The sequence below is a fragment of the Drosophila arizonae genome, chromosome 2, assembly GCF_054131065.1.
Source record: "Drosophila arizonae isolate 15081-1271.41 chromosome 2, UAZ_ARI_1.0, whole genome shotgun sequence".
Classification (NCBI taxonomy): domain Eukaryota; kingdom Metazoa; phylum Arthropoda; class Insecta; order Diptera; family Drosophilidae; genus Drosophila; species Drosophila arizonae.
In genome coordinates this window covers 21,816,074-21,828,961 of record NC_142922.1, presented here as the reverse complement: position 1 = coordinate 21,828,961, position 12,888 = coordinate 21,816,074, and the positions used below count along the sequence as shown (strand labels likewise).

The 12,888-nt window shown below is 41.0% G+C and overlaps 1 protein-coding gene and 1 long non-coding RNA gene across 11 annotated transcripts in view; both read right to left on the bottom strand.

The window, feature by feature from the left end:
* Nucleotides 1-204: 204 nt before the first annotated feature.
* LOC108621674 (uncharacterized) overlaps nucleotides 205-12,888 on the bottom strand; it is a 31,761-nt gene continuing 19,077 nt past the window's right edge. For 9 of the 10 annotated variants that reach the window (XM_089461916.1, XM_089461840.1, XM_089462042.1 and 6 more), the window contains 8 exons: nucleotides 11,214-11,355; nucleotides 6,618-6,800; nucleotides 6,413-6,556; nucleotides 6,094-6,354; nucleotides 5,245-5,622; nucleotides 4,117-4,457; nucleotides 2,451-2,655; nucleotides 205-2,256 (listed from right to left, as the gene is read on the bottom strand). In XM_089461916.1, coding sequence (XP_089318042.1) covers nucleotides 1,946-2,256; nucleotides 2,451-2,655; nucleotides 4,117-4,457; nucleotides 5,245-5,622; nucleotides 6,094-6,354; nucleotides 6,413-6,556; nucleotides 6,618-6,800; nucleotides 11,214-11,355 — 1,965 coding nt within the window. In that variant the 3' untranslated portion in view covers nucleotides 205-1,945. The remainder of the gene's footprint in view (nucleotides 2,257-2,450; nucleotides 2,656-4,116; nucleotides 4,458-5,244; nucleotides 5,623-6,093; nucleotides 6,355-6,412; nucleotides 6,557-6,617; nucleotides 6,801-11,213; nucleotides 11,356-12,888) is intronic. The other variant, XM_018019127.2, reaches the window with a different exon arrangement.
* On the bottom strand, nucleotides 7,758-11,206 carry LOC149270570 (uncharacterized). Its single transcript, XR_016268596.1, has 2 exons — nucleotides 8,921-11,206; nucleotides 7,758-8,848 (listed from the first exon to the last, which is right to left on the bottom strand). It is a non-coding gene; the product is annotated as an uncharacterized LOC149270570 (long non-coding RNA).

Sequence of the window (12,888 nt, the reverse complement as noted above, 5' to 3'; positions counted from 1 at the left end):
CAGCATGTGCTTCATATTTCAATTTTCTACCTTCAATTGCGGCGAATTGCTCTGTGCTCACTCACACAGGCAGATGGACATACCCAAACACCAATATACTCACTCATATTTGCCAATCACTTTTCTATGATTCGATTTGAGTATTGGATTCGATTGACGCCATCTACATCCGACACATACTCACCGTATCAAGAACACAGATAATTTATTTAATAATAATACGTATATTCGTTTATTACCCTGTTTCACATCTTAACCCCAAAAATTATAAACGATTTATAACAAAGTTGTTGACAATTGGTTTCAATTTGTTGTTTTACGAACTGAATAATCCCATTTGGTTTATTAAACAATATTTGATCTGGTCTGCCATTGAGCATATCTAAGATAGTGTTTTGCTCTTGCATCTATGCAACTATAAACAATAAATTAAATTGGTTTTGGACTGAATGGGAAACAATTCCATCTCCAATGCAATGAGACGCAGTTATTTGGCGCTCTTGGGTATGTGTGTGTTTGTGTTTGTGTACGTTTAACAATCTCTAAAGTTTCTCAACTATTTATCCTGGTATGTGTTACGATTCACTATGAACGATTATATTTAACATTGATAGCACATTCATTATGTGAACGGATATTTTGTTTTTGTAGTAATTGATGTATTTATTGTGCACTTGCCTTGAAGCACATATTTATCTAGAAAATCAGCTTTGGGTCTTTGAAACCTGACGCTCGATTAAATTTGCCAAATACATCTGTTGCGGCTCTCATGAATCTCAAAGATTCCTTCTAGCCTGCTTTATTATTATGAATGATAAGTAACGGAATAATGTTTCCTTTTCGGCGGATTAATAAATTAAATCATCTCTTAGTCAAAAGTTTATACATATATAAAGTATTTGTTCTTCTTCTTTATACTCTATGTAACTCTATTGCGCTGACATTGCAGAGTTTAGCTATTCGGATTGTAGAATTCGTATATTGAATTACTGTTTTGATGTTGTTCTACTTTGTAACTTTGATTACTTTAGACTTGAGATATACAAATTTTTAGTATTTTCTGGGTTTTTCTATAATTTACCACTTTTGGCTTTAAGGCAAATAAAATTAATCTCATGCTCTTAATGTAATCTCATGCGCTTAAGACTAGAAATTCATGAAAGATGAGTATCATATATATATATTTATATTTATATTTATAAACTGTATTACTCTAAGTATACCAATGTATTTGAGAGACTTCAATATACGTTTTGTTCAATGGCATTAAAATTGATGCTAAATATGTTGAATTTTCTAGATGCATTAAAACGATTGGAAACGCTCGGTTGCACGAGTTCGTGTATCGAGTATCCATGCCTATTCTAGCCCTTTGAAGGTAATTTGATTTGGTTATGATTACAGGGTAGCCTCTGAACGTCTTCATTTATGGTTAATCGCAGAAATATGCTTAAATTGTTATTTCGAATTTTACTAACTTGAATTGGAAAACAGGGCGACAATTGAGTCTTTATGCTATTTACAAGTAGAATAGATCTTCGTCCACTGGTCCTTGACTCCGATCAGTTTCAGAGAGACAATTGAAATCGATTGCTGAACTGTTAAACTGATCCTAGAAACATTGGCTTCGTCCAGACGAGGACATTGGCATGCCGCTGTTACCGGTGGGCGTAGTCGCACGAGTGTCAGTGCCAGAATTCGGCGGTTTCATGTTGCCCAGCAGAATGGAAGCCGGCCCCGGCGAGGCCGTCACTGTGATTGCTGGTATATCCGTTTTGTTACCATTAGCATTGGTGGGCGTGCCCGCTCGGCTGCCACTGGACTCCGTCACCAAGGGTGAGCCCAAGCCCACAGTCGCCGACATTGGCAGCATGTTAAAGTTCAAGTGCGGCTGAGGCCGCACCGCAATGGCGACGGGCAGTGAAGCCTTGCGGTTGAGCGAGTGTCATCCCAGGAAATACTGCCCGCCGCTCTCCGTAGACATGCCGCGCGCCAGACTGCGTGGCACTGTGCTATCGTAGTAGACGCCGCTGCCGCTGGTGGCGGGCATCGAGTGCGGCGGCAGCGTCATGCCGCCTCCAGTGCCCAGCATCGCCGGCGGCGGCGAGGGCGCACTCATCAGACCCATGCTGGTTGGTATTAGAGTGCGACGCAGGGTGCCGCCGTGCGTGTGCTGGTGTCCGGGCACCATGATGGTGCCACTCAGATAAGCTGGCGATACGCCGCCCAAGCTTGAGGGGCCCAGCATGTGAGGACCTGTGAAGAGACGCATATATATATGTATATGTATATAGATATGGATATTATGGGAACGGCGATTATATATTAATACGACAAATTTATATGTAACAAATGAACATTAATTTCACTTTAATTACGTATTTAATTATGCATCGCAGTTAACGGCATTCTCTTTAATATAAATATTCACTACACTCTGTGCTACTTACCTATGGTCATTGCTCCGCTCACAGCTGGATGGCCCATGCTGGTGTAAATGTTGGGCTGCGTGTGCGGTGCCATCAGCACACTGGTTGCCGTAGAGGATGGATGTGGATGTGGATGTGGCGCTGGCAGTGGATGCGAATGTGGTTGAGCGCCTGTTAAGCCAGCGTAGCTACAGTTGGGCGTTGGTGCGTATGTCATGTAGGAGGTCTTTTGTTTGTTTGGCCCATGCCCGACGGTTGCGAATGCCATTTTGTGCCGCATGCAGATGAGATGCCGAGTTGTTGACGGTGACGACAAAGGATATGAAAGGGCAGAGCACAGTAAAGTAAAGTTAAGCTGCTGCTCATTTATTCCTGCAATTGAAAATGACGCAGGCCCAGACACCAGATACCTGGCTCACCGTGTTCACCTTGCTCACCTTGCTCGCCGCCCCCAATCGGTGGCCCTCAGAAAAATACACGTAGCATACGAGCAAATATGTAACCATAGTGGCCCTCACTGCTTGCTGCACACAGCTTTCTGCATTTTAAATCTTCATATTAAGTTAATCAGAGTGCGCAGTTCAGGTTGAGTAAATGTTCTTAAATCAAAATAATTCCTTGAGTTGCATTTCATAAATGTGAATACTCTAGCTAGTAGCTACATAGGTATTTGTTCAAGGACTCGTCCATCTTTCATCTTTTAAATTGTTTATTGTCCGTCGATTTAAGTTCGTGTACATATGGTTGAGCTTGTGTAAACTTCTTTCAATCAAACCGACTTAAAAATAATCTACAGACGGTACATGAAATCGACGGCTCTGTATTGTTACAAACATCTTTGCATTTGAGCTTGTATTTGGTATTTTCATCTTTTATGTGGAAAAGTCCCTCAGGCGGCTGTCCAAGCTGTACAGGTGCAGTAATTTTCATTTTCAACCCTTCAACACAGTCCGACAAACCATGCTTTCACCATTATGCATATATACGTGTGTATATACATATATTCGGGATATATATACATAGTACTTATGCTTGTATAAGGCGGCAATGGTTTTGTTGCTGCCCAGATCCCATGAAATAAACAACAAAAAGTACAAAAATTGTTGCAACGAGCATTCGGAGCAAGGCTACTAGCATTTTCCCCAACGTAGGTGGGAGTTGAAAGACAAGGGGGCTGCGTGTCGGGTGTTTAGGGTTTGGGCAGAAGGCGATTTAAAGACTCCTCGCTTTTGTTTGGCCCAAAATGGGTTAAATGGCAAGGGAACTTCCCTGGTGCCCGTTTCCTCTCATTTCCTTTCAACAGAACCACAACAGGCCCGTTGCTTTTGATGCGCCCTCGTTGTCTATTGTTGGCTTAAGCAAGAACAATGAAATTTCCATATTTAGAGATGTTTATTTACCTTAGGTAATGACTACAGGTAATGACCAGGCCACTACCTCGGGGCTGGAGCAGAAAAGAGTCGAGTAGAATAGAGTTTCGTAGAGCTCCTCGCAGCTATTGAAAGGTGATTTAACTAATTACCGTATGCTTAGCTAGCTGTAATTGCACGTCTAAACAGTAGAGCACCCGACTAAGCTAAACCCGAGTTGAACCTTATTTCACACTACTCATGCCCAAATCTGCATGAGGATTTTCGAAAATCATGGCCATGCCATGCTTTGTTAAGCAATTCCAATTGCAACTCACCTCGTTCCGTGATGATAGACTAGACAATGGCATCGGAGCTGTTAAGTCAACGTCGACATCGATGTCGGAGATGTCGTCACCGAAAGTGTCGCCCAGATGGGTTTCACCTGTTGCCATCTGTTGGAAATTACTGCCGGCCCCTCCGCCAGCAGCGCCGCTTCCACTTGTGCCATCGATTGGAGTTTCAGCAAAGTTTTTCGCCACGCCACTGACACTGGAGCTCCTCTTCAAACGGCTGCCTCGACGCTGCAGGGTGAGTCGGCCGATGACAAGCGTTAGGCACAGGAGAACGCCCGCTGTCACCGATATGATTAGATACAGGTAAAACTGTTCCTGGTGCTCTGCATGCCAAAGTGAGCGACAGAGGCAAAGGCAAAGGCAAAGAGAAAAAGCAAAAGCAAAAAGTAATGTAAATAACTTATTTTGAGGCTTGGTATATAAATTCCTAATTTCCGTACAGCAACAACAGCCGAACGGCGCATCGTAGCCTGTACATAGTTAGTGTAAGCCTGGCGGAGCAGCATGATGAGTTTTCCACATGGCTGATCTTCACTGACTTTGTGTGCTCGTCAACGCGTTGTCTGCATTTGCGTGGGCGGAAAGTAGTGAGCTAAACTTTTAATCGGGCGACTTTGTTTATGAGTAAAACGAAATCAAAAACTTTACCATGTGGCAAGCAACGAGCTGGGTGCAACGTGCAGCACATGCAACTTTGTGTTGGCTACCGCAGCCACTGCCGCAACTGCAGCCGCAGCCGCTGTCACAGCCCAAACGCTGTTGCCCTCTCTTTGGCTCTGTTGATGACAGACGCTGAGCTGACAGCAGAGTTGCTTTTTGAGACATGGAAATGGTACAGCGGGAAGACGTATATATATGTATGTTTATATATACATATATAAATATATATACATATATATATTTTTTTTGTCGAACACCGTCTGCAGTGCTGCGAGACGTGACATAGCTGTTGTTGTTCTTTTAGTCAGCGAACTTGTGTGCCGGTGAATGTGACTTTATGTGTGTGTGTATGTGTAAGCGAACAAAAACTTCGATTAGTTACACATGAAAGCCTTAACTGTACGAACGGCATGCTAGGGATAGCATAAGAGGACAGGATCTCGAACTCACTTCGAATGTGCAGATAGGTGTGCAGCCAATTTGCCAAGAAACCAACCACTTCGACACGTTCAGTGACGATGTCCTCCTCGGTGCAGTTCAAACCTATTGTACCCCAATCATCCACCATCTGGCACTTGCGGCGATAGAAGTAGTTGCCCTTCTCATAGCTCCATTTTGTATTGGCGGTCCCGTTCCCGGCACCGATGTCCGAGCCTTCGGTCGCCAGCTCAATGGTGCTATCCTCATTATCTATAATTGAAGCCCCCTCAGCGGTTGTGCTGATGTGCTCACTGGCCACTGTTGTGGTTGTAGCCGACTCAGTTACCAATTGCTTGTTGAATGACATTTTTATGCGGTTCAACAGTCGCACTGATGCCTGCAGACGCTCTGCGAAATATGCCATTGGGTGAGCACATATTTTGTGTACGATTTTTTTTTTTTTTTCATTTTTTGGCGAAAGCTCTGACAGCTCTGGCGGACTCGCATCCATCAGGGGCAAACGGGAATTTCCCGGGCGCAACGTCGTCAGCAAACATGATTTGACGTTACTTAATGTTACTATAGATAATGCACGGCTTGGATGGATGCGAGCCGTACTAGCGTTTGGCTCAAACGCCAGTAACTCAGCTGGCTAATGAAGACGGATGGGCATGCTCTTAAAATATGTATGCGCCATGCGCTGGGGAGGCACTTTGCAGCAACTGAACGGCATGGCACATACCGATGCGACAGACTCCATTAAAAAGTGATACGAGCACGCAAAGTGAAATCAAATTATGGACCTATAGTTCGCCCCAGGCACCGATTCCTGAAATCTCTGCGAGTCTCTGTATGACCTTGCGCTCCCCAATCACTTACCTTCTAACGAGCCATCGTTGCGCGATAGCAATGGGGGCAGAAGTGTGCTCGTTGCCTCTTCTCCAACGTTGTTGGTGTCAAAGTCAAAGGAACGACCCACGTTGGCCCCCTGCAGTTTGGGTGCCGGTGGGATCGCCTCCGACTCCTTGTAGAACTGATCCTCGTCATATAGTTCATCTTGGTCCATGTCCAAGTCTGTTTGCTGCGGCTCGTCCGCCTCCGCAGCTGTCTCATAGCGATCCTTGAGCACTTTGCGGGGTACTGCGAAAAAGTGTGAATTAGCTGACAGTTCAATTTAATGTGAGGACTAAAGACTTACTGCATGTGTAAACGACTTTCAGATACATGCGCACATCGGCCTTGCAGGGACGACCAAAGGTGCCGGCGTCCGCGGCCACCGAGCAGCGTCGCCGTCCATGACAGATTTGCATGACAGTCTCGGTGGCATAGGACACAAGGCAGGCTGGTAAATATGAAAAACTGGATCAATGAACTCATGTATGGCTTTTGCGGCTGCTGCTTACTGGGCTGGCTATTCTCCTCCCGATTGATCCGCACGGTGCCGGGCGGCGTCCCCGGGCCACCGCACTGCACAGTCTCTCGCTCCGTGTGGCCAAAGGAAGCACTGTAGATGGCGATGCGTGAGTATGGATTGCACATCAGCGGCATGTTGTCATTCTCGCAGGCCAACTTGCTCCGGAATTCGTCTTTTTGGATGATGAAAAATGCAAAAAATAAACAGCAAAAGCCATTAAAAATAATTCGGAAAAAATGTTCACCAGCAGAAAAACACGATTGTGATGCGTTCATTGGAATTTGCAGACGGGGAGTTGTGGGTGAGGCATTCATGTGAAAAACGCTCTCAAAAATACAATATATGAATAATTAATATATATGTACTTAAATATATGTATGTAAGTAAATAAGGAAGCAATTTACATATATATTTTTACAAAAATCATGAAAAGCTTTAAACAAACTTTCATTTGCAACTCTTCTTTTTTGGACTTGAGTGACATTTTAACAGATTTGTTGATGCATATGCAACTAATTGCTTACGTTCGATGCTATTTAATTAATACAAATTTCGGATAGCTGGCAACTTGAATTACCATATTCAATTTACAGTCATTATAACAGTGAAAATAAACAACTAAAAAAGAAAACTAAATATTTGCTTTGCGAGCACAAACGTTTATATTTCACTTGTATTAATTACGTATACGCCACGTTTCATCGAACTTAAGTTGTCAATTTAAATTCAAAATAATTTCTATAATAAAATCAGGGATGCAAATGTGGTTATTTTGATAATTTAAACATAAAGCATTCACTGGCTTGGAAATGTTGCAAATGTGACAGGAATCGTATGCGCGAAACATGAATACGAAAAAAGTGTATTCACTTTTTATGCAAAGAAAAAGTCAATTTTTTTTCTATTTTCATTTAAATATGAAATAATAAATGAAATATATTTTTCACACTTGATCAAACTTATACATAATCAAATAGAGAGAGAGAGAGAGAGATGACTTTAACGATGAATTTAAAATCGATCACGTCTCAAATTTCAAAAGGGTTATTCCTATAATATAATAAAATTTATTTAGTATCAATTCTATGTTAATTCGAGTCCTTTGTATCGACCACAATTGTTATAAAAGTTTTCAGTTTTTTTTTTTTTTTTTTTTTTTTTTTTTTTTTTTTTTTTTTTTTTTTTTTTTTGCATCACATTTGTGCAAAAGTAATTACTCGTATGTCATGGTGAAATTTATCAAATAAAAGTCTAATATCCAATTACTTTGTTTGACTATGTATCCTCAATATCTAAAGGCATTTGTCGAGCATGGATAGTCGACACAGCACATGTGCATATGTATGTGTGTGCTCTCAATTGCACATATGCTCAGTAATTTACCACTACACTAACACACGCTGCACAAAGCAAACTGTTGGAAGTCAGCCAAGTTGAGATTTGCAATTGTCGAGTCGAGGTACAGTCGACTAAGATTTCCAAGATATTTGCTTCCTTTTTGCTGGTTTCGCCCAGAGCAAGCAGAAAGGACGAACCTCAAGCAATTATGAATTGGGCTGGCGGCGCTCTTTTTCTTCTGCTGTGCACTTTGACTGCCACCTTAAAATGTTTCGCATAACAAATATATGAAATGTATGTACATACACAAGTACATGCTCACACACATTTAGATACATATTTATGTACATGCATACATACTCATAGATGTACATTTGATGCATAGGAAGAGGAATGTCTGTGGTGAAAGCTCGGTCCGAGATGAACTTTAATAAATTTGGTAAATATTTGCATAGCCTGTTTACAGGCCTGGGCCTCTGGCATTTGCTGCATTGCCCCGGCCTTGCGGATCTGACTCCCACATGATACGTGCACGGGTCTCGTATTGGGTACTGTGATTCCTTGCTCCTCTTAAGAGTGCGAGTGCACGTTTTATTATGGAGAGACGTGAGAAAAGTTAAAAATTGCCATATTTTTATGACCACAATGTGCCGTCTGGCACGCGCCTCTCCGGCTGCCTTCCTGCCCATGGCCCATGCGCCAGCTGGGCTTGCCGTGCTGTGCATTGCTTGCCTCGAGCTTCGTTTGGGCATGGGCATGGGCATGGGCATGGGCATGGGCTTCAAGCCTGGGGGCCTGCTGTAGCTTTTGCTCCCACTCACATAACCAGGCCGTAATTTTTCAACGTTTTCCACTCGTACTTTGCAGTTTTATTACTTGTCGCTGGTGTCCATAATGAGCAAAAGATAACAGACAATTTAGAAAAAAAAACTCGGCTCTCCTTAATTATATTACCTCAGCAAAGCCCCCGCTCTAGGCTACCATGTGCCAGCTAGCTTCAGTGTACTCAGCTATGCGGACCAAGTACAAGTTGCCCTTTTTCAACCCGCTGTGCATTTCCCTTTTCTAATTTGAATGCGGCGCTCCTCTTTTGTCTCTGTCCTGTTTGCTTCACTTCTTTGGTGTGTTTGTGTGCTTTTTAACAAGATAACATCTGCGTCACTTGTCAAAAAAAAAAAAAAGTACAAAAATAAAAAAAGCCGGCATAAAAACAAAAATGGAATTGAACAACTCCCTTTTTTAATGCGAAGCGTAAATACCCTGAGATGTCGTAACTTAAGATCTAAAAAATATATATTTTTTATTTTTATATGCTAGAATGATATTGATCCGATCCTTAGTCGCATAAATATTTTATAAAATTGACAGCCGATTCAAAAACAAATGAATATTTTCAAGCTACATTCAAGTGCGTTTTCCATATGCATATATATCATATATGATGAAAATATGTAGTCCATTTTCTTCAAAATAAAAGGATATATTTGAAGTTAAGAAGCAGATGCCTGCGACTTCAGCAATTCGAGTCTGGTCAAGAATATAAACACTTATTGCGATTGCTTTTTGTATCTTGTCCGCTATGTTACGCATTTCGTAGCAAAGGAATAATGCCTGTCTCGAGTGTAGTAAAAAGTATTCTAGCAAAGTTGCAAAAATGCTGGAAATGGATAAAAGGCTGACGCAAATTACCAAAGAATTACATGGAATGCATAGGGCTTTGTGTGCACTGGCAGCTAGAATCCGAATACCGTCGAATTGAACCGTCTGAGCGAGGCATTAAGAACTCGTTTAACGACTTTCATCCAATGGCTGCAGCCATTGGCAACAGCACCATTTCGACGCCGCTTTGTTCCAGGTGAATTGGAATCTGAATCTGAAAGTCAAGTGCCCCGGAGTGAGAAGCAGCACTTAGGTGGTTCATCTGCTCGCTTATCGGCTTATGTTTGTCGAGTGATTACGATTAAACATGAATTGCTTAGTGGATCGTAAATAATCGAGTGTCATTAGCCCAATCGCCGGTGGCGTTCGCCCATCGCGATGCCACGCTAAAAAATGCACAGTGCAAAACTATGCAAATAACTCAGCAAAAAGTTTATTCAACTATTTTTAATGTTCGCTAAAGCTAAAGCAAAGGCAAAAGCAAAAAAACAACGCAAAAGCGCAGCTGCATTTTTCATTATGCTTCTAGCTGAATTTGCAGCCAGTTCCCAGTTCACATTTTCCATTTCCCAGTTCTCATTGCCGCCCACTCTTATCGCCTCGAACTTCTATTTGAGTTGAAGTGCTCATTAATTTTGTTGTTTTTTTTTTTTTTTATTTTTTTATTTTATTTTTTTTTTTCTGTGTTTTGCCACCATTGCGCAAGTGTGAGATGAGAGATTTTTAGTATATTATGATTGTGCCTTCTGTTGTGCAGTCCGTTCAACTTGGATCATTATTAATATAAATGCAGGTGCTAGTTATGTGTGACCTGTGAAGGGGGCCCTTCTCTACTGTCTGTAAATACTTGTTTGGTCAGGGCTTAATTGACTTCTGTATAAGAGTTTAATGCTTATAACTTGTGCATGAATAATTGTTTAAATATCTCCTTAGTCTGAAATGTGAATTATTTAATGGTCATTCTGCTCACTGGCTTGTAAGCTTTTATTGTAAGTAGCTTTCTCTGCATAATAACTTATCCTACAACCATTTTGTGCCCACTTATATTTGGCTTCAATAAGACCTACAAACACTTCGTTTCCCATCTCTTGCAGAAGTGAAATATTTCAAATAAATAGATTATTATATAAAGGGATTTGATATTTCATTGCACACATAAGCGTTGCCTTAAATATAAATTGATTTAGCTCCAATTTATGTACTAAGAATTTAGAAGAAAAAAAATATACAAAAAATCCTTAAAACTTCTGTAACTTTTAAGAAGATTTTTGCAATATATTTTTTGCAGCGCTTGAAGGTTATCTGCACATGGCTTCAATAAATGACGGCTTATTTCTTTTGGTAAAAATAAATTTGTTTGTTTGCCTGAGAACTTAAATTGATGTTTGGCACTTTTGCATCTGGCAAATATTTATTTTTGCCGCTGCGCAAATAAAATATATCATGGTATGGTTAACGCGGCAAGGACAAAAGCGCCAACCTGGTCGCCTCGGTAGCGTATAGTCGCTTTTATTTTTTTGTGAAGGGGATGAAGAGCCAGTGTATGGGTGGGGCTGGACTGACCTGGTAAAAGAGCTGGCATACTTACATGGACGGCATTTGTAGGCAATCTCGACGAATTTTCGAATGCCCGAGCAGGGATCGGTGCTTGTGTGCGTTTTGGAATTCGCAGCGAACTTGCAGTGCCTCTTCTTTTGGCAGGCATCCACCACAGTCTGCAGCAGGGCGTACTGTAAGAAAAGAGATACACACAGAAGTAAGATATCGTGCTGGAAGGTGTGTGTGGGCTGTGTCCTGGTTGTGGCTGGGGGTCGATGAGGGTGCCATTGATAGATTATTGGGCGCATATGGCAGCTGCAGCCGCATCCTTGCCAATGCGAACAAAACAGCCAAGACAACAACAGTGCAATGCGACGATGGTACTAGCGTGGCGCCACCTCAGCTGCAGGTCGTAAATCTCTGTCCGCCTACAAGATTAAGCTATGAATGCATTTTGTATAAGCCTTGACAATTCCACAGGCGCATAAAACCGGCAGCACCATTCAGAGGTTGCATATACATATGTACAAATGTATGTCTGTAATGTTGCATGCAGCATTCGTGTTGTTGCGCAATTTGCAGACTCTGTTTACATTGAATTAAGCAATTGCTCGGCCAGTGAGAGCTCTACATAGGTGAATAATTATAATCCGATTAAGCGCTTTAAATTGCTTTGAGATGGATTTAATTCAGCAATTACTTAATGGATGATTCTCACAAAATCAACTATAAAAAAATAAAAATAAAAACCTTTTCCTGTGGGCTTACATTTAATTACCACGAGCAAATAAGAGAAGCAAAAAATAAATGAGAAACGCAGTGTTAAAGTCAAATGTGAGTGGCAGGCAAATAGTCACCGAGACAGCTTTAAATGTCGTTAGGTCGCGGGCCGGCATCATATATCGATTTTTAAAGCAGCTTATTTGTAACTTTTAAATAAGAAATTGATCTACTTAGCTTGAAAATATATTCTGAATATAAAATGTGTAAAGAGGCAAGAGGATTTGTGTCGAGGAGTCAGACATGTTTGATATCATGGCCAATATGTACTCTTTTGTATGTAAAAGTTCATAATATTTAATATTACAAAATGCTAGCTCAGAATTTTCTATGTTAAATTAAAGAAGTGAACTGAAGTTCAAAATGCATTGAACATTTTGCCAAGCAAGAAAATCTATCAACAAACTTATGAAGAATTCAAGTCAAAAGAAAACGTCTTGTTTGCAAAAAGCTCAAATATCACAAACTACAGCTCGGTGGGGGGTGGAAAATAAATATATGTGGTCAAAGACTTTTAGAGTTTTATATGTTTTTAAATGTTGAAGTTTATGACCATTTCCAACGTCAAAGCAATCAAATGTAGACATTGGCGATGACTTGTGCCCTACGCACGTCATGGAGAGCCATGACAAGTGACATGAGTTATATAAAAAGAATTTTAAATAATAATAGTAAACTAGTAGTAGAGCCTTTAATGTTCCGTTTATGCTTTTAAAATATGATATATGATTCAAATTCAAATTATTAGCTTCTCTGTCAAGTTAAATTTCATTCTTAAGCTATTGGCTAACTATTGTGAGGTTAGTCAAGTTAAAATCCTATTGGGCAGAATATACCGCACATAGGCAATAGATGGTTAAGTATGTGTCAAACATTTCAATTTATGGTTAATTAGTTAGGTATTCAATAAATCGAGCACCGCACACAGATATGTGCAAGAGCCT